The sequence below is a fragment of the Chlamydomonas reinhardtii genome, chromosome 6 (genome assembly GCF_000002595.2).
Source record: "Chlamydomonas reinhardtii strain CC-503 cw92 mt+ chromosome 6, whole genome shotgun sequence".
Lineage (NCBI taxonomy): Eukaryota > Viridiplantae > Chlorophyta > Chlorophyceae > Chlamydomonadales > Chlamydomonadaceae > Chlamydomonas > Chlamydomonas reinhardtii.
This window is the reverse complement of record NC_057009.1, coordinates 7,290,180-7,308,787: the sequence shown is the minus strand read 5'-3', so window position 1 is coordinate 7,308,787 and position 18,608 is coordinate 7,290,180. Positions and strand designations below refer to the sequence as shown.

The window sequence follows — 18,608 nt, the reverse complement described above, 5'->3', positions numbered from 1 at the left end:
CACCAAAATTACCCTCTTGGTTGCCTGCTCTACTCAGCAAACGAATCAGGCCTGCGTTCGGTGCTCGTTGAGGAAAACGTTCTGCATCCTTTGCACGCGGTTGCTCGCAGTTGGCACACCTGGTTCCAGAACGGTCGCTGACGGGATGGTACCGTGGCCTTATAGCCATCTTTGACCTGCGGGCCAGCGGCTGGTGGTGGTGGGTTCACTTGACGCGGGCGTGTGCGCACAACGGATACCCCTGTCCAGCCCTCTCGCTTGCTCCAAAGTGAGGCCAAATGCTTGGGGTGTTTACTGGGCATTCGGCCTGGCCTGCAGCGCTCCTGTTCAAGGATAGGCCTGCTACGACATCCATTGAAAGGGTGACGGCTGCGGTCTTTGGGGCTACAGCGCGCCGGCGGTAGTGGCAGGCAGCGAGGAGTGCATCCCATCAGCCGTCTGCATGCCGTTGACGAGCTCCTTGCGCGGAGAACTCTTTGAGACGCAGGTGGATCATACATACGGTACCCAGATCTTTACAGTTCGCTTCTGGACAAGAAGTTTCCCGTAAGATGCAGTTCATTACGCACACGCAGCCACGGACAGGGGACGCAGCAGTGCAGCAAATGCCACATGCCCCATTTCGTCGCGGAACAGGTGAGCCCGTGGCGCGGAACGCCGGCTTACCATGCGCATTCACACAGCGCCTCCTACATAGCACGATAGTAAGAATGAAATAACTAGGGTTTAGCGTTTGGCGACTTGCTCTAGCATCACCCCTGACCGTGCACACGGAACCTTGCACCCCTGATAACGCTTAACGGTGCTTTGAATCTGTGCACACGGCAGGCGTCCTCTCCCCCTCCCACGCCACTCCATTCCCGGCGCTCCTCGGCCCTTCCGCAAACACTCGTGGCGGCCAGCGTCCCCATGCTGCGTTCCAGACCCGTGGCAAACGGGTTTTCCTCCTGCCGCCAGACAGGGAACCACTTCGTGTAGACAGGTTTGATCATGGTTTGCCTCAAGCACACCGAAGACCGCAGGTCCTGCCGCCTGAACTTACGTTGTACTCTTTCCACAGTCCCACGCTCTATCGACATATGGCAGCCATACACTACACCCCAACCGTAACCAGCGCTACCCTTCTCCCAAGCAACTGCATGCAAAAGTGGGCGCAACAGAAACATTATCACGCAGCAAAACTTGGAGCTCACGCACCGCGTCTGTTCCTACCTCACCGCCAACGCAAATGCGACCTCCTCGACGAGGTTGCAGCGCGTTCGTATTTCCATTGGGTCTGACGGAGCGATGCCGCCTGCCTGATCCGTTGTTCATTAGTCACACCTCCTCACGTGTACCTGACAAACGTCTTCCTGCGTGCGGCCCACCTCCATGTGTCCCTGCAACGCCCTCAGAATGCATGTTCCCCTCCAAACGCAGCGAAGACAGCATTGCGCAATAACCATCTCGCCGCTGTCCAACCCAGGCAGCGCTGCGCGTCCCAATGGCTTCATCCCACCGTATGCGAACACGCGCAACACAATTCACCCCGACAGCATATGCATAGAAATGACCACCCTAAAACTTGGCAACCCCGCTTTTGCAAGCTGCTTTTTTCGCTGTCGCGGCCTCCGTGCGATGGCGCCGGCACAACGAGCACGATGCCGCAACACCCCGGGACGGGCGCGCAGAGCATCACCACATACCCTTCGCGACCCCGCCTTGCCAAATGCACGGCCCAGTATTGCACTCGAAGAGTGCAGTGCCGGCTTCATCCACAAAACTCTCTAGGGCGGCGTAGATGCATCGTGGCCGCATTCTCCGTTTGGAGGACGCCGAAGCACATCAGTGGCCAACCGGCCATCATTATTTCCATGCACGCACGCCGCGCCCTTACGTATGTATGCCTAGACCGTGCCCTTACATGCCCTCACCGCCTGAGGCCTCGATCATGTACGTCTTAATGGACGCCACGAATCCGATCAAGCTCAGGATGATGGAGATCGGAATGAGCGCCTTCAGCCACCACTTCTCCACGGTGTTCATGTTGGGGAAGAGTTTGAGCGCGAAAATCGCGGGCAGCGTGTAGGCGGTGGTGAGGTAGGTCACCGAGGTGACCAGGCCGACTGCAGGACAGGCGGCAGAGTTTGGGGGAGCGGGAGCGTGTCAGAGCAGGGTACGGTGCGAGGTGGACGAGGCGAATGCCGGTCTGCTCATTAGAACTGTCTATTCATACCGCTAGAGGTACGACTGCAGGCCTAAGCACGCACCCTGGTGCATCCATTGGCTGGCAGCTAGATGTATGTTGCGCGTAGCAGCACCGCGTGTTCTCTCACCTAGCGTGCAGAAGAAGGGCACCGCCACCGCGATCACGGCCGAGTATGCCGCAACGAAGGCAGTCGCCGCCAGCCACTGTACAGGGCGGGAAAACAGGATTGGGTGCGTGAGACAAGGTCGGCATTTTGATCGTGCGATTTGTAAGCTTGCCACTTGCTGTTGAAGAGCGCTTCAAGGCGACGGCCCTGATGTGTAGTGTGTGAATGTGGGTGCACTGTGCAGCCAGCCGCGGTGCGGGAACTCACGTGGCCGCTCGAGTGGTCACCAGTGCTCATGTGGCCGGCGCGGGAGTTGTCCTGCAGGGGGACAGGTAGACCGGCGGCCAGGTCGCGTGTCAGGCAAGGCTTCCAGCAAAGCCGCGGCACAGTGAAGGTAGCCTCGTGTATCGTGAATGGCACTTCTCCCTGCCTTCCGCCAAGTACAACCCTGCCCATCTTCATCTCCCGAACGCAGCCTTCCCCCACCCCTGACCGGTGAACTGACAACGCACCTCGTCCCACAGCTCGCCGCTGTTGCTGGGGCGCTTGCTGCGGCGTGACGACAGCACCAGCAGGTTGTGCGTCCACACGTTCAGGTTGACCAGGTACTGGGCCAGCGCCTGTGGGGGGCGCGCAGAAGCAAGATGACGTGGGCGTGGCATTGGATGGTTGACAGCTGAGAGGCCTGCTCGAGCTAGATGGGCGTGCATCTGCGGGCGCGTGGGGGTTGGAACACGAATACGAAAAGAAGTGTCCTCTTTCACATACCTGGAAGAAGATGAAGGCAGCAGCGATCTGTGCCAGCACACCGGCACGCATGCTGAACACGGCAATGCCGTGCACACTCGCGCCCTTGCTCCAATACCTGCGTAAAACCAAAGTAACACGACAAAAGCGCGTCAGTGCCCGTGTCAGGACCGGTGCCTGCCTCTGATGGATCCCACGGATGGACCCAACAAGCGCACATAAGCACCCAAAGCATCAAATCTAAGATCACCAGCAGGCGTAAACACCTGCCCATGCAGGCACATGCGCTTGTATCTGCATCTATGCGCAGAGCCCCCACACCTTCCTGCTGAGACAGGGCAGCAGCAGGGCGCGGCGGCACGCGTGCTTACCCGATGGCGCCGAAGCCGCCGTACAGTGCGGTCATGATGCCGGTGCACATCATGACTGCCTTGCTGAAGTTGTTGGGCGTGCGCATGCTGGACATGATCTCCAGGAAGGCGAACTGGCCGCCGTATGCTGCGGGCATTGGGCAGGTCCGGGTAGGAGTCGGGTCAACGGTGATGGCGTGAGTGGGTTTGTGTCCTTCCGATGGTAGCGGTTGCCCGGCGAGGGCTTGCTGGTAGTGCAGCTCCAAATAAGACACCGCACCGCCGCTCAAAGCCCTGTCAGTTACGCGCCGCACTCACCGAAAATCATGTTGAGCACGGCCATGGCTGCGGGGGTCCAGTTGCTGGTCGACACATCCGAGGGGAAGAGTGGGCTGTCGTACACGAGCTCCTGGTGCCTCTCAGCGGTAAGGGTGGCGCCCAGGTGCAGCGCGGCGTCGCTGGCGTCACCGCCCTCGCCGGGGGATCCTGAAGCCGAACGAGGGGGAAGTGGCCGTGGGGGCGAAGAGTGGGTTTGTGCAGGGATTGAGAGGGGTGGGGTCGGACCTGCTGGCAGAGGTGCTACCATTGATGTAGATGGGGATTGTGCCGGGCCACCCCGGAAGCACTGGCACGTTGAACACGCGCAAACACACAAGAGTGGGCACGCAGAGTCAAACCAAGCAAAACACCACGTAGCAGGCTGCCGGCCCGTGACTCACCGCGATAGAGGAGCATGTCGTACACCACGATGGCGATGGCAACCAGCTGCGCCGCAGTGCCGGTCATGAAGAACCAGGACAGCTGCGTCAAGTACCTGGGCGCATGTGTGTGCGTGTGCACAGCAGGGGCGGGCAGCAGGGTCCGGGAGGGGGGTGGGGCGGATGTGTGAGTGACTAGCTCCGACATGGTGTGGCTGCACTTTGCACGCGCTTGGGGCAAGGGTGTGGGGCTGGCTGGCGCGCTTGAGCTGCTGGTCAAGAGAAGCTGGCATGCAGGCAGTGGGATCAGCAGGCTCACCGGATCTGCCCAAGTAGAAGCACCACCACCGCAACGATTACGGAGCACTGCCAGAGCGGCAGCACCTGCTGCAGCGAGGGCGACAGGGCGTGGAAGAGCGACTGTGTGGCCGCCAGGTGCAAGATGATGCAGCGCGTGGCGTCCAGGCTGCGAGGCGAGGGGAAGGGCGCCAGGAGAAGCGGGCGGGTTAGCATGGTGGGACGCACGCGCTTGGAGTAAGAGAGCGTGGGACAACATCTGCAAGGAAGGTGGGACTGCGCAGTCGTGTGAGAGGCGTGCGTGCATGGGAACCTGGCACAAAGCCGTTTCGAAGAGGTCATACGGAGCATTTCGCACACAGGCGGAGGTTCTAGGCCAGACGCGCGTGTATGAACTATGAAGTTCTTACCTGTAGATGGTTATGTAGACGGAGATGCGGCCGACACGCCCGGCGGCGGCGTCACCGACGTCACCAAACAGGACTGTGGATGGCAAACAGAAACGGCGGGATCAGTTCGCAACAGAAGCACACGCCAGTTGGCTTTCAGGCATTTTGAGGCAGGCGCTTTGACGCAACGTCCAAGGGCATAGTCAAGCAAACTGGGAGTAGCCAGGGTGCGGGACCAAGCATGCCATGTAAACAAAGAGGGAGGGAAGGGTTGCGCAGGTCGACTCACCAGCCTGCGGCACCGCGCCATAGAGTCGCGTGAAGAGGGAGCCCGAGTAGGAGGTCGCGATGGCGAGCAGAGCCAGGACAACTGCGGTAACAAGGAGAAACGTTGAGCGGTCAGAAAGGGGCAAGGAGGGGTGGGGCGGGGCGCGAAAAGAGCGGGAAGCGCAGGCCGTTGCTCACACGCGCTCAGCACGCATACACACACGTGTGCTGCACCACCTGTCGGCCTCCGCCGCCAGGCCTCCCGCACCCCCCACTCTCCACGCCACCAACTCACCGATGCCGAACACCCAGCCCAGCCGTGCAAAGTCGCATGGAAGTAGCCACAGGCCCCAGCCCAGCTGGAGCGTTAGCAGTGCCGCAGTGGTTTGCAGTGTTGAACACCGCCGAACCGACACGCTCAACGACTCAGCCTGTCGACCGTCGCTGTCGCCACTGCCCTTGCGCTGAAGTGTTTTTTGGATTGTACCAGTTGGATGCGCTGTGCCGTTCGAAGTGGCCGCCGTCGCTGAGACCTGCACGACGGTGTGGCCCAATTGGGGCTCCTCGCCTCCTTGCAGGAGAGGCTCGCTGAGCGAGTCTGATACGGGGTTATGCGTCATCGCGTTATGTAGAAGACCTTGCTCAAGGCTGTTAGGGTTCGAAAGAAGCAAGCTTCCACCGAAACTTCCAGCAATGCCAGCCATATATGAACCAACAGGGTGATGCGGAGGCCAAGGACGTCGTGCCAGAATGAGATTGTGGCGTGCGGGCTAATTAAACACAGCGATGCGCATCGCCGCGCCATGCTCACGTTTGCCATCATGAGAGAGGCCCCGAGGCCGCGCGTACGGTGTCGCGGTCGGCTTTTTCAGCTCGCGTGGAGCCCCCGTGGGCGAAAAGGTTTCGCTCTCAATTTTAGTTTGCGCAACACTTAAGGCAGCGATCTGGCAATTACGCGTCGTTTTGTGTCTCTGTGGGAGGCACCATTTGGTGCTACCAAACCGGCGCGCCACGCTTGCAGCGTCTCGCGCCTCCAGCTGTCACAAAGTCGAGAGTGACACAACAACTATGTCAAGGGATAAATAAAGATAATATCACAGACGGCATTTGCTAATAGGCGCCCAACCGACGACACTGATGAAGATCAAAGGGTCGATGCCCCGCAAGCACCAGGCCGAGGCGCAACGGTTACAATGTGACTCAGCACCTAATGCAAGCAACCATTGATATCAGCACGGCTGGGGATAACACCAGCGCGGCCTCGCTCGCAGACACGGTTGGGTTGTCGCGAGCTCAGGCAGTCTTCCAGGCCCGCATGGCACGTGTCCGTCCCCCCGCCTTGACCATCAGTTAGCGCCCAAGCCTCAACGACGTCGTGCTCTTGCCTTCTCCGATACGTATTTTGTGTCATCATCGTGAAGTTGGTGTGCGAGTGCCAAATGAGGCCTGAGGAGTGAGGGGACCCCAAAAGAGGCAGGAAGGTCCCAAGAGAAACGCCCGTACAGTATTAGACGCTGCGCCGCGCTGCCAGCATGTACTCGATTCTACGGCATTCACGTACGCTGCCATGTATCACATGTTACAGAGAAAGTTAAACCCGACGTCTATTTCTTGAGCGGTAATCAAAGCGCAAGGCCACGCGCGTGCATGCGTTCACAGCGGTCTTAATGCCTGGGTCAGCCTTAAGCGATTCTTCATGCGAATAGATGCGTGAAGTCGTAACACATCTCGTGTGTGCGGCCACTCATCAACTCAACCTGGTCTGCAATCAGTGCAGCATACCGTACGGTATGCATGCCATGTGTTCAATGCAAGCAACGGACAACCATCTATGTTATCAGACTTGATGAAACTCATGTTATTAGGGCTGTAATACGTTTGTTAGTCCGCCATGGCGGTCCATGAGTCCTGCCGAAGCCGAATGGCTGCCACCCTGCCCACGTTGGGACCCCTCCTCATCCTGCGCCACGCCCAGCCCCCGCCGTCAATGTGCAAATCAACATTACATGGGCACTGGGGCCTGCCAGGGGGCAGCCGCCTACAGGCGCCAATGCACGAACCTCAGCTTCACCGGGTGCGCTGCTTCTTCGCCATGTGCTCCACAAATGCCTGCACGTGCTCCGCCGTGACGGTGGGCGGCCCGCCGTCTGACTCGGGCGCACTGCCCACTACATCGTGCAGGAACGACCTGTGCGGGCAAGGGCGAGGTGGTTGGGGTGGGGTCCGTCTGCACCAAACCAGTGACTCAGACCCTGGGGACATTATGTAGGGTGGGTGGGGGCTAGCGATGTAGGGGCAGGGCACAGCAGCGAAGCGTTTTGCTGGTGTTCGGTTCTGGTAGCGGCGGTGTCGGCCAGCCGCGGTCGCTCTTAATTGCTATGCGTCAAGGTGAAAGACTGGCCGCCTTGCGACGGCAAAACCATACACACCCTCGCAATGTCTCAGTCCGGCTCGGCTACTCACACCAGGTTGTCGGCGAAGTCACGGAAGCCAGCCGCCACCGCGATGCGCTTGGCGGGCTCTAGGGTGCTCATCGCCTCGCTCTCCGCCTCCTCCAGCGTCTTGCCGCCCAGCAGCTCCCTGAGGCCGGGCCAGGCGTGGGAGTTGGGCAAGCGCAGGAATGGGAGTGTAGGCTGGGAGAAGGTGGCGCGTTGGGCCGTAGATGGGATGGTGGCCTAGGGGTGTAAAGTGGCCATGCGCGCAAGAGTGCCGCAGCAGGCTGGAGTTGCAAAGCTGCTGCATTCTTGCCGCACCGCGGTTTACCCTTGCAACGGCATGCTGCCAACACGTATGAGTCGGCGCGGCACACGCATCGTCAGCGACCGAAGGAGTGCGGAAGATTTCGCCCCATCGGTTTGAATCCTTACTTCGCACTGCCCTACAAACCCCGCGTCGACTCACTTCTCCTCTTCGGCCAGGTCCTCCATGGTCACCACCGCCTCGCCGTCCACCACCTCCTCCTCATCGTCACCATCCTGCAGCGTCGTTGGCGCCAAAAGAGTGCGATTAAATTAGAGTTGGAAGAAGGGCTAGATAGCCAAAACCTCTAGTGTTATGTAGCCTCTTCATAATGATGCTAGTCGAGTATCCGCATGCCATGCCATATACGGTGCGCACGCTGGTTGGCTTGGTAACTTCGGGACGTGAAACAAGTACCGTATTGAAGTTTGGGCACAAGCACGGCGCCCCAACATGTGGCTGTCGCCGAGAGCCCGTGTGGGCCGCCCTGCCGCGCCGCCAGTCACCCCCCGCGCCCCCGGCCCCCACCTCCTCGGCGGTGCCACTATATGACCTGAATATTGGGTTTGCCGCTTGCACGCAATGACATAGGCCAGCCCGACAGCATGGCAAGGGTCCGGCGCACCGCTGTGAGGGTGGGCGCGGCACGCTACGTGCGCGTTGCCCTGCCACCCTCTGCCGCCGCCGTGCCGCTGCTGACCGTATGCGCCGGTGCCGCCGCTGCAAAGCGCCGCCCCAATGCCATGCATTGCCCCCATCAGTGGCCACCCTGCTGCTGCTGCTGCAGCCGCCGCGGCCGCGCTGCTGCCTGCAGCAACCGCTGCAACACCGCACTCTCGCTGCCACCCACCGGACCGCCCGCGCCCTGGCCCTCACCGTACGGAATCTACGGACCTATAAGCAGAGGCATAACCCCTTGAGTGCATGGCCCAACACGTACACAGGTTAAGGTTGGGCTCAGGGCGGGATGCACCGCTGGTTGGGCCGCAGAATGTATCGGGCAACCGCCGTGTCTCACATGTACATATGCCTGGCCAGCTGTGCAACACTATCTATGCTGTACAGCCGATGCTTTGCAGGCAGCACGAAAGGCCATATGCACTAGATAACGCGGCCGTCACATAGCATATCGGTGTAGCGCTATGCAATGGTATACTAGATATCTATATACACAGCATCGTGCCAACCCTAGCTCTGATACGTCAGGTAGAGTGCGCGCTGTCGCAGTGGATCATAGCTTGTTGTGCAGTCCAGCGCAATGTGGTTTTGGTACTCGTAACCCCCAGTCGTAGACGTGCAACAGGGTGGACAGCGCCGGGTCCCACGCGGTTTGTAATGCACCAAACCCTGAAGAGATGAGACGGTCTCAAGCGCATGTGGAAGCTGCGCCGCTCACCTCAGGAACCTCGTCCCACTCGTCACCCTCGCGGCGCCATGTCAGCTCCTCGGTCTGGTCCAGTTGTAGAAGGGAGTCTGCAGGACAGACAAGCAATGTGGGAACCTTGGCTGGGGGTGGGAACATTCAGTTCAGAGTCCCGGTGCAGCTGTCTAACTTTATGCTGCCTGAGGAGAAGCGGCAGCAACTCACGCTCTCCCATCAAGACGACATGGCTCTTTTCCTGGTCGAAGTCATCATGGGCGTCGTATCTGCGTGTGTGGATGGGGCGTTTTACGCTTGTGCTGTGCACGAACCGTCCTCGGCAGCAAGCCGTAATAACTGCAGTTGATTGGCACCGCCGCAGCCCCCAACTCACGCAAGCTCGTAGACTGATGCGTCAGGGTGATCAGGGTGCTTCTCAGTGCTGGGTCCCACCAGCGTTGCTCCCCACCACTGCAGAAGCGACAAGGGAAAGGGCGTCGGGCACCGCACAGACAGGTGGGCCTTGCCGGGCTCGCAGCTGACACACATACCCGCGTGTAGGCCTCGCCCTCGTCCGGCTCTACATTCCACTTGACCTGCGACGACAGCCAGCATGTCGCCGTGAGCGGGCCCGCTTGGGGCGAGGCGAGAACGGCTGTCGAGCAGCTGGCGGGGACATTCCAAGTGCAAAAATGCAGCTACACACCTCCAGCCGGGCCCCTGCTGTGAGCCCAGCCTCCTCCATCCTGAGGATTGAACGAGGCGCAGGGGCTACATCGTCAGTGGCCTCTTGTTGTGCCACAGCCTCGGCGTTCTCGCCAGCAGCCCAAGGCAGAGCAGGTCCGTCAGTCATTTGTAAAACAGTGCAAATAAGCGTGAAAAACACTGTGCGATTATGCGTCCACGGCGGGGTTGAACAGTCTAAAATAATGGAACGAACTACTTTGGCCTTTCTTGGACGTTGCTTCCGATTAACGATATTGGAATGTACATGCAATGTTACGAAATTGGGGATTTTAATACTGCCATGCTGAACCACAGAGGATTGGCGATTGGGGACAGCCCCAACCTGCAACGGGTATGCCACGCTGCAGCCAAGCCATCCCGGAAATTGCTGACGGTGAAGGGGGCCATAACCTCGTCCTCTTGGAGGCTGAGATCCTTTGGCCAGTTGTCCCTGCTGTCCGGTCTGCGAGTCTGAACACTTTCGATGGGGGAAGGTGCTGGCCCCTGCCCCGCCCGGCATGTGCGCAGCCGCTGCGACACCTGGCTTGTGCTTACCCCACCCAGCTGGGTCCCAACTTTTCCGCCACCCTGTCCCTATCCCAGAGAAGTGCCGAAGAATCGCAGACTTGCGTCCTTACAGTCATACGAATAGGTTGGGCAGCGGTGTGGCACTCTCAAAAGGCGTCAAACATATGGCGGTCGCGACAAAACTCCTGCCGTTTGCAAACCGGCAAACTTCCTTCTCTCTCAAATGGCTGCAACCGAAGCTGCGCCGACCCGCCTCAACACAGGTTCACGTTTACCACCCGCAACGACGGCCCGTGTTCAAAAGGACTCGCAGCGCAGCACGTACAGCACGTTGTCGGGTCACGGGGCGGCTGCGTGGCGGCGCGCCCTGCCCCGTGCCCTTCACATCCTGCAGGCTTCGCCCCGTGCTTGGGATCGGCTGGACCCAGGGGCTAGCGCACATTTGGTGGTAGTAGAGCGCTTAGATGAGGTCAGCGACGTTCGAGGGCAGCTCCTCAATCACGGTGTTGTAGAACCGCTGGATGTCCTGGAGCATGCGCTCGTCGTCCTGCAAAGGCACAAGGATATGGTTGAGAGTCAGCAGGTGCCAGGTCCCGCGTTCCACAGCAGCACGCCTTACTGCCACTCTCATCATCGCGTCATCAATGCTTCAGCGCTGACACGCGCCGGCCAAGCACCCTTTCCCAATCCATATTCGGCTCCAGCAAGAGTTCCGAACATCGCCTTTCATTGACCTCCTTGCCCAGCCGCTTACCTTGGTCACGAAGTTGATGGCAACACCCTTGCGTCCGAAGCGGCCCGAGCGACCAATGCGGTGCAGGTAGTTCTCGGGCTGGGTGGGCAGGTCGTAGTTGATGACCAGCGACACCTGCTGCACGTCAATGCCGCGGGCCAGCAGGTCGGTGGTGATCAGCACACGCGACGAGCCGGAGCGGAACTCGCGCATGATCACATCGCGCGTGTTCTGGTCCATGTCGCCGTGGGTGGCGGACACGGTGTGGTCGCGCTCGCGCATCTTGTCCGTCAGCCAGTCCACCTGCGGATTGCATCGGCAGCATGGGCATAATTCGTTAGCAACACAACAGGGTGCTAGGCAACCGTTCCCACAAACACGTTAGCCGGGCCGCCCTGCCCTCAGAAGTTTGCCGGCTGTGCCAAATGAAGCTGGTTGGTCCCCATCGCGCATCCCCAGGCGCCCCCCCCCCCCGCGCGTCCCCGCCCACACCTTGCGGCGGGTGTTGGCGAAGATGACGGACTGGGTGATGGCCAGCGTCTCGTACAGGTCGCACAGCGTGTCCAGCTTCCACTCCTCCTTGTCCACGTTCACGTAGAACTGCTTGATACCCTCCAGGGTCAGCTCATCGCGCTTCACCAGAATGCGCACCTACAGAGGCGTTTGACGAGAATTGGGAGCCAGTAAGCGCGGCACTCATCCAGCTCACAGGCTCAATAACTTCGAACCCCAAACCGATCTGGCATTCTCAAATCCCCACTGCCTTTCCGCCCACCTCCACGGGCAACCAACTTACGGGCTTGTTCATGAACTTGCGGGTAATCTCCAGCGCCTCAGGGGGCAGGGTGGCGGAGAACACACCGACCTGCACACGGCAGATAAGCAGGCATGTCAGAGCGCCAGTACATGTCTTTTCCCCACTCGTGGATACCATGCCATTCATCAGGACGTTTGGCGCGTGTGATCATCCACCACGCTGGCAACCCACTGCTCCACGACGCTCCCGGCCGCTCGCGCCACAGCTGCTGATTCCGCCGCGTCCTTGCTGCTCAGCGTCTTTGCCATCTGGTGCAGTTCAATCACGCCGCCTTCCAATCCCACGTCGACCGCGCAGATTTCTACAAGCAATTGCAAGCGACAGACCAAGCCCATGCAATGCTGGCAGCCGGCTCACCTGCAGCTTGGGGGGCAGCAGCTGGAAGATGTCGTAGATCTGGTCCTTGAAACCGCGAGACAGCATCTCATCGGCCTCGTCCAGGGTGAACATCTTGATGGAGTCCGCGCGCAGGTAGCGGCGGCGCAGCATGTCGAAGACACGGCCGGGGGTACCGACCACGACCTGCACGCCGGCGCCCAGGATGCGGGCGTCCTCACGCACGCTGGTGCCACCCACGCAGGCGTGGCACTTAACCTGTATACCAAGAAGAGGGTGGGCAAAAGACGTGAAAATTCCGTTGCAGGTCGCTGCGCAATCCCTTCCGATTCTGCGCTTATGTTGCCAAAGTCCCCAGCGCTGCAACCTGTGCACGGCGCCGGCAGACTGCACGCCCTCTTTCCCACCGTTCCTCCCAGTCCTTCCACGCACCTGCAGGAAGTCGCCCAGGGCGCGCATGACCTTCTCAATCTGCTGCGCCAGCTCACGGGTGGGAGCCAGCACCAGCGCCTGGCACTCGTTCGAGTTGTAATCGATGTTGTTCAGGATGCCGGCGCAGAAGGTGGCGGTCTTGCCCGTGCCCGACTGGGCCTGCTGAATCACGTCCAGGCCCTTGGTGAACGGCACGATACCCTTCGACTGAATGGCCGAGGGCTTCTCGAAACCTGGTCATCGCAACAGGGGCATGGCGCACATCGGGCAGCAGACCTAGGTCAGTCGCGGGGCAAGGGAGTCGCAGGCAAGTAGGTGCTACGAGGCTACAAGGCCGCAACATGGTCAGTGCCAGCCTCCAGTCCGGAATGTGGCCCGCATACAGGGGGTGAGAGCTGGACTGCCGTCTGCGAGCGCGCCAGCAGTCCAGCCGCCCACACGGAGCTGGCCGCTTTGCCGGGCCCCACAGCCCCTGCCACGCCGTCCCCGCTGTGCTCCGTGCCCGGCTTGACCGCACATGCTGGAGGTATAGCACGTGCTGGACTGCGCATATCCCGGGCTTGCAGGCTAGCAAGTCTGGCCGCTGAGCGGTTCGCACGCCGAAGTCCAGTGGTTGCGCCGTGGCCACTCCGAGGATTCAAACTGCGCCAGTGACCTTTCAGCTACCACGCGGACGCTCTCGCCCCGCTGCTGCGACCACCCAGTGCAGCCGCAGCCATAACATGGCTGCTGCCGCTTGAAGCCTGGTAGCAGCTGCTGATTGGCCCCGACCCTGTCGGCAGCTCCATCGGCCTGAGCAACAGGTAGGCACCTCCCGCGCAAGAGGCCAAACCCGCGACTGCTGTTGAATACTGCTAAATGATCTGCCGGAGTTTGAACCGACCAGCGCAGCGAGCTCCTCTGCTTGGCCCGCAACACCGAGGAAGGGCGCCACGCCGATGGCCCGGCCCAGACCGCGCCAGTGCTTCCAAAAGCTAGCAACCATGATCTTCAGCATAATAAAGCAGTATCTACTCACCGTACGCGTAAATGCCGCGCAGCAGGTTCTCGTGCAGGTTCATCTGGTCGAAGCTCTCAAAGCTCTCCTCCCAGTCGGTGTAGAACTTGTCCTCGTTGTTGCCCAGGCTGCGATACGGCACGAGCAGGGGCGTTAGCGCGTCTGGCCCGGCTGCGGCGGCCCGCGAAATTAGTGCCCTCTAGACCCGCAAGGGCGGCGGCCACTCACAACTGCTGCATCTTCGTGTCGAAGGCGCGGTCATCGAAACCGGTGCGCTCAACCGGCGCGGCAGCCATGTTTGCTGGTTGTGCTTCTGCGGGGGGAGCCGATGGCGTCAAGGACGGCGCGGATGCGCGCTTGAACGTGCTAGTCTCACCGAACAGGGCCTCAGGCCCGCGAAAAAGAAAACGGTTAAGGAGCTGTTTTGAAAGCTGAAGAGGCCGCTTAAGCAGGCCTCGGAAAAGGGGGAGGCAGGCGCGCTGACCCTTGCTTGAACTCCGGGCTCTGCGATGGGCCGCGATGAGGTAGAGAATTTTTTCCCGCCGAGCACCAGGCGCGCCCTTCAAGATTACAACGCAAGGCCTTGCAAAATAACCAAGGACTTATCAACGACAGCGGTGGCAGAGCGCTGAAAAGAGAATTTGTTTTGGCGGGGGCTCGGCCGCACACTTCGGCCCTTTGTGCAACCGATGCCTCTATTGACATACGCATAAGTATACCTGCGAAATAGGTCAGCTGCACAGCCGATGGCCCTCCTCGCCGCGCGACTGCAGCCTTCCCTCGACCCGGGGGTCCCGCCCCCCAGCCGCGGGCTTAGCCAAATCAATTTAATGTATGCTGCATTTAATCCAGGCCACCGATTTGGTTGGCTGAATTGGATGCGGATGACTGTGACGAAAGCGTCAATGATTCACTAAATCGTAGCGCTCCCTGAAGAACTTCTTTACGTAAACCACAGGTGCATCTTTAAATACAGAGTATTCTGAATAGCAGGACAGACCGCCCGCAGAACTGACAAATACTCCACAATGGGATCACCAAACCCGGTGAACTGGAAGGGGTACTTCACTGCGTCTCAAGCTTCTACGGAATCGCTGACAATTGCTGAGCGCATTGAGCTAGCCAAACCGGTGATCTCGTCGGTGGACGCAAACCTGGATGCGCTGCTCTCCACGCCGAACAGCAGCCAAAAGGTGTATGCGGCTCTCAACATTGCCTACCTGAACACCACAATTCCTTCACTGGACGCGAGCAAGCCAGAGTCTTACCGCACGCTGGTGGGTTGGGTGCTGTGCTGTGGCCAGGCTGCGGGGGCCCATGCATGGGGCGAGGGGCACACATGGGCAAGGGCCAGCAGCGCGGTGCGGAGTGCGATGTGCGAGTCGTACAGACAGACAGACAGGTGTACGCGTGGCAGGGGGGCGTGCAGAGGACATGCGGCGATGTGGAAGTTTGGTGGCAGTCATTTGACGGCGGTGTGCAGCGGCGTGGGTGCAGGCAGCCAGAGGAGTGCGCGCGCGCCTGTACTCACATGCAGCTCCATGGCGCCGGTGTCATGGGTGCGCATGTGCTGGACAGAATGGGATGTTGGATTTGATTCTGTGCAAGCCCTGGCACTGTTCCGTGCAACGATAATCCGGTTTCAAGGGGGTTGCTAAGTGTGTGCTAGCTGTCAAGGCCGTGAAGACTGGGCAGGGCGCGTACGACTGCATAGCTTCTTGCTGAGAACCCTGACATATGTCGAGCGATGGGACCAGAGGGGATTACCGCGCGGGAATACCGCGTGGGAACATCGGTCTTGGGACCGTTTGCGAGGGATTCATCTGCGTGCCTGCAGGTTGCGCTGAACGATGTGCTGACGGCCACCACGCCGCGCTTCGCCTGGTGCCTCGTGGAGCACTCTTTCCTCAACACCCTTGTGCGCCTGCACCAGCGGTGGGTGCGGCGGGACAGTCCAGGCGGCGAGGCTGTGCAATTGCTGCAGCCTTGTCGCGGAGGGGCGCACTAGCGAGTTGAGCCATCACTGCAGCCACGACTTCACAACACCGCGCCTCATAAGCATGCGGCCACCCATGCCCCCAACCCACCCCACCGCCGAATTCTCCGCAGGGTGGGCAAGATGGACGACCCCACCGCACAGGCCGCGGTGCTGCTGCTGTGCAGCATTACGCTGCTGGCCGGCCACGCCGCGGGCGACAATCTGGAGGCCGTGGCGTCCCGGCCCGAGCTGTGTGAGCTGGTCATCAGCCAGGTCATCTATCTGGCCGTCACGCCCGCGACGCTGCTCACTCCCGGCGGCCTGGGCACGGCGGCGCGCTGCGTGCAGATGTGCTGGGAGCTGACGCGGTGAGTTTGGGCGGGCTCATCGTGCGCCATGGATGGGGCCCTAGGAGCAGGCAGGGTCGCCTTGCTGCGGCGGGGGGGGGGGCGGCGGACTACGACGATAAGGTTGCAGATGATTGCAACGCTGAGTCATGTCACCATATCATCTGTCCGTCCCCTGGCCTGCCTGCTACCCCGCCTCACTCGGCTCCTTTCCTCCGCTTGCCCTGCCGTTCCCCTGCGCGCAGCCACCCCACGCCCCACTGCAAGGGCTTCCGCGAGCTGCTGCAGCGTATTGACCTGGCCGCCCGCCTGCTGGTCATCGCCACCGTGGCCGCCACCGGCAGCCCCGCCGCCGCCGCAGGCGCTTCGGAGGCGGTCGCGGGAGGCGAAGCCGCCGCCGCTGCGGCTCTGGTGTCCGCCATGGCGGCGCTTGAGTCCGGCGAGGGCAAGGCCGCGGCCTCTCCCTCTAACACCACTAGCGGCAGCGGCCCAGATGACTTGTTCGAGGAGCGACTGGCGCTGGCGGCGCAGGCGACCTCGTTGGTGGCCAACCTGGCGGGGCTGGGCACGCGCGGCTTTGAGCTCAGCGCGGCGGGGCTGGCGCCGCAGCGTGCCTGGCTGCTGCGGCCGGGCACGCTGGGGCTGCTGCGGCCGGTGCTAGAGGGCCTGGCGGATGGGTTGGCAGAGCTTCGCCACCGGATGGAGGACAGCAGCAGTGCTGGTGAGGGCGCGGAGAAGGAGCAGCAGGAGAAGGAGCAGGAGAGGCTGCAGGCGCTGGGGCCGTACGCGGACCTGCGGCCCAGCACGGTGTCGCGGCGGCGGCTGCTGGACCAGGCCGAGGGGGCGGTGCGCAACCTGCTCATCCTGCTGGGGCTGCCCACGGTAGTGATGGGCAGCAGCGAGGAAGACGTGGTGGAGGCGTGCGGCTTCGTCATCCGGCACGCGTTTGGCATGTTCACTGGTGCGCAAACGGGCGGGCGCGCGGCTGTGTCAGGGACCATAGGGGCTCTCGCATGGTGGGAATGGGACCTAGTAGTTTGCGTGCACGACTTGGCTGACCTGCAAGCGCGGCAATCATGGCTGCCCACCGAACCCTCCTTCCAAACCAACGCAACGCTCACCCCCAACCACCTCGTCTCCTCCGACCGCTCGTGCAGAGGGCTACGTGGACACGATGCGCGTGCTGCGTGCCGCCGTGGCCGACCCCGCCGCCTCCGCGTCGGGCCGCGCCTTCACCTCGCCCTACCCAGGCGACTACGCCAACTTCTTCCGCGCCTTCGCGGGGCACGTGGAGACGGTGGCGCCGGCGCTGGGCGTGCAGCTGGAGGACTGGGGCGTGCGCTTCACGGGCGAGCAGGCGGCGCGCGACCTGCCCGGAATGCAGGTGGGCCCGGCCGCCCGGGTGGGATGGGAAGGACGCCTTGGATGGGGATTATGGGGTCTGCGTGGCGGCAGGCCCTTGGCATCGAGCGACGCGTGGACCTTACCAGGCATCCTGCATTACCGTGTTTGGGGCTCGCTGTGCCCTCATGCGCAGGTGGCTGAGGGCGTGGACGCGCGTATTGCCCAGTCCTGGCTCAAGGGACAGATTCAGGAAATCATCAACTGGTAGGAGGGCCGCCTTGGGTCTCGTTTGAAATGAGCACAGTATGGCCTGGGGCCAGACGCGGGTCCAGCATATTTCTCTTGTCACGACTCATTGCGCCCATTTCGTGACGGCTCTTGACCGCCGTGACTGCAATTGCATCTCCGCAGGGGCCACTCGGTGCTGCACCTGGTGCGCATGGCGGAACAGGCCAAGATGTCGCCGCAGCAGCGGCAGCAGGCGCAGCAGCAGCAGCAGCAGGCGCAGCAACAGTCATTCCCGCCGGTTGCGCCGCCGCACCCCTACGGCGGGCCAGGGGCAGGGACGGGGGCCGCGGCAAGCGGCGGCAGCAACTGCGCCTCGTGCGGCACCGCGCCGCCGGCCGGGAACCCGCCATTCCAGCACTGTGGCAAATGCCGGACGGTGCGGTACTGCTCCCGGGCATGCCAGCTGGCGCACTGGCCCCAACACAAGCCAGTGTGCAAACCCGCTCCGACGGCCGCTCAGTCAGCTGCAGCGCCCACACCGGCAACTGCTACCAGCTAAGTTGCCATCGCTGTATGTGATTAGGTATTCGAATTTGAATGCGTTTGCGTCTGCCTTGTCATAAATGGCGCGTATGCAAGGCGCGTTTGCGCGTAGCCCACTCGGATGGTACCCGGTTTTGCAAAGTTTGCGGTAGTCCGGATTGTAGATGGTGAAAGGCAAAGTGTGCAAGGTCACGCTAAGGAACTACTGGGCGTTGTGAGGAAGGGCTTGCGGATCGCAGACACTAATTCATGCCGCGTAGCGGTGCTGCGGTGGGGGCTGCTGGGCGCCAATTGTTGGCAATTTGCCAATAACCAATACATGTGTACAGTGATTTATCTATATAAATGGCTCTCACGAGATCGAATTGACCCGGCGTGGTTGACACACGCGAAACTGAGTCAAGACTTCTCGCGATATACTCCGGCAGCCAATTAACACATGTTTCAGACACACGACC

At 61.1% G+C, this 18,608-nt stretch overlaps 4 protein-coding genes across 4 annotated transcripts; 1 reads left to right on the top strand and 3 right to left on the bottom strand.

The window, feature by feature from the left end:
• Positions 1–503: 503 nt before the first annotated feature.
• CHLRE_06g298750v5 (uncharacterized protein) lies at positions 504–6,097 on the bottom strand. Its single transcript, XM_001691398.2, has 12 exons — positions 5,338–6,097; positions 5,065–5,145; positions 4,797–4,869; positions 4,409–4,555; positions 4,111–4,205; positions 3,710–3,877; positions 3,413–3,539; positions 3,063–3,159; positions 2,807–2,914; positions 2,562–2,612; positions 2,316–2,391; positions 504–2,105 (listed from the first exon to the last, which is right to left on the bottom strand). Exons 1-12 carry the CDS (start codon positions 5,660–5,662, stop codon positions 1,900–1,902), a joined length of 1,554 nt encoding a protein of 517 aa, XP_001691450.1. The 5' UTR covers positions 5,663–6,097; the 3' UTR covers positions 504–1,899.
• A 121-nt stretch (positions 6,098–6,218) lies between these two features.
• Positions 6,219–10,117, bottom strand: CHLRE_06g298700v5 (uncharacterized protein). Its single transcript, XM_001691399.2, has 8 exons — positions 9,848–10,117; positions 9,693–9,737; positions 9,536–9,612; positions 9,370–9,428; positions 9,178–9,254; positions 7,944–8,017; positions 7,506–7,622; positions 6,219–7,230 (listed from the first exon to the last, which is right to left on the bottom strand). Exons 1-8 carry the CDS (start codon positions 9,992–9,994, stop codon positions 7,110–7,112), a joined length of 717 nt encoding a protein of 238 aa, XP_001691451.1. The 5' UTR covers positions 9,995–10,117; the 3' UTR covers positions 6,219–7,109.
• A 372-nt stretch (positions 10,118–10,489) lies between these two features.
• On the bottom strand, positions 10,490–14,587 carry CHLRE_06g298650v5 (uncharacterized protein). The gene is made up of 10 exons (XM_001691400.2): positions 14,414–14,587; positions 14,087–14,214; positions 13,939–14,023; positions 13,732–13,838; positions 12,714–12,946; positions 12,303–12,539; positions 11,925–11,993; positions 11,621–11,779; positions 11,150–11,431; positions 10,490–10,942 (listed from the first exon to the last, which is right to left on the bottom strand). Exons 1-10 carry the CDS (start codon positions 14,419–14,421, stop codon positions 10,856–10,858), a joined length of 1,395 nt encoding a protein of 464 aa, XP_001691452.2. The 5' UTR covers positions 14,422–14,587; the 3' UTR covers positions 10,490–10,855.
• Positions 14,588–14,692: 105 nt separating this feature from the next.
• On the top strand, positions 14,693–18,599 carry CHLRE_06g298600v5 (uncharacterized protein). Its single transcript, XM_043063559.1, has 7 exons — positions 14,693–14,987; positions 15,548–15,645; positions 15,820–16,056; positions 16,281–16,996; positions 17,193–17,419; positions 17,573–17,643; positions 17,791–18,599. The coding sequence occupies exons 1-7, from the start codon at positions 14,739–14,741 to the stop codon at positions 18,164–18,166; spliced, it is 1,974 nt and encodes a 657-aa protein (XP_042924265.1). The 5' UTR covers positions 14,693–14,738; the 3' UTR covers positions 18,167–18,599.
• The last annotated feature ends 9 nt before the right edge of the window (positions 18,600–18,608 follow it).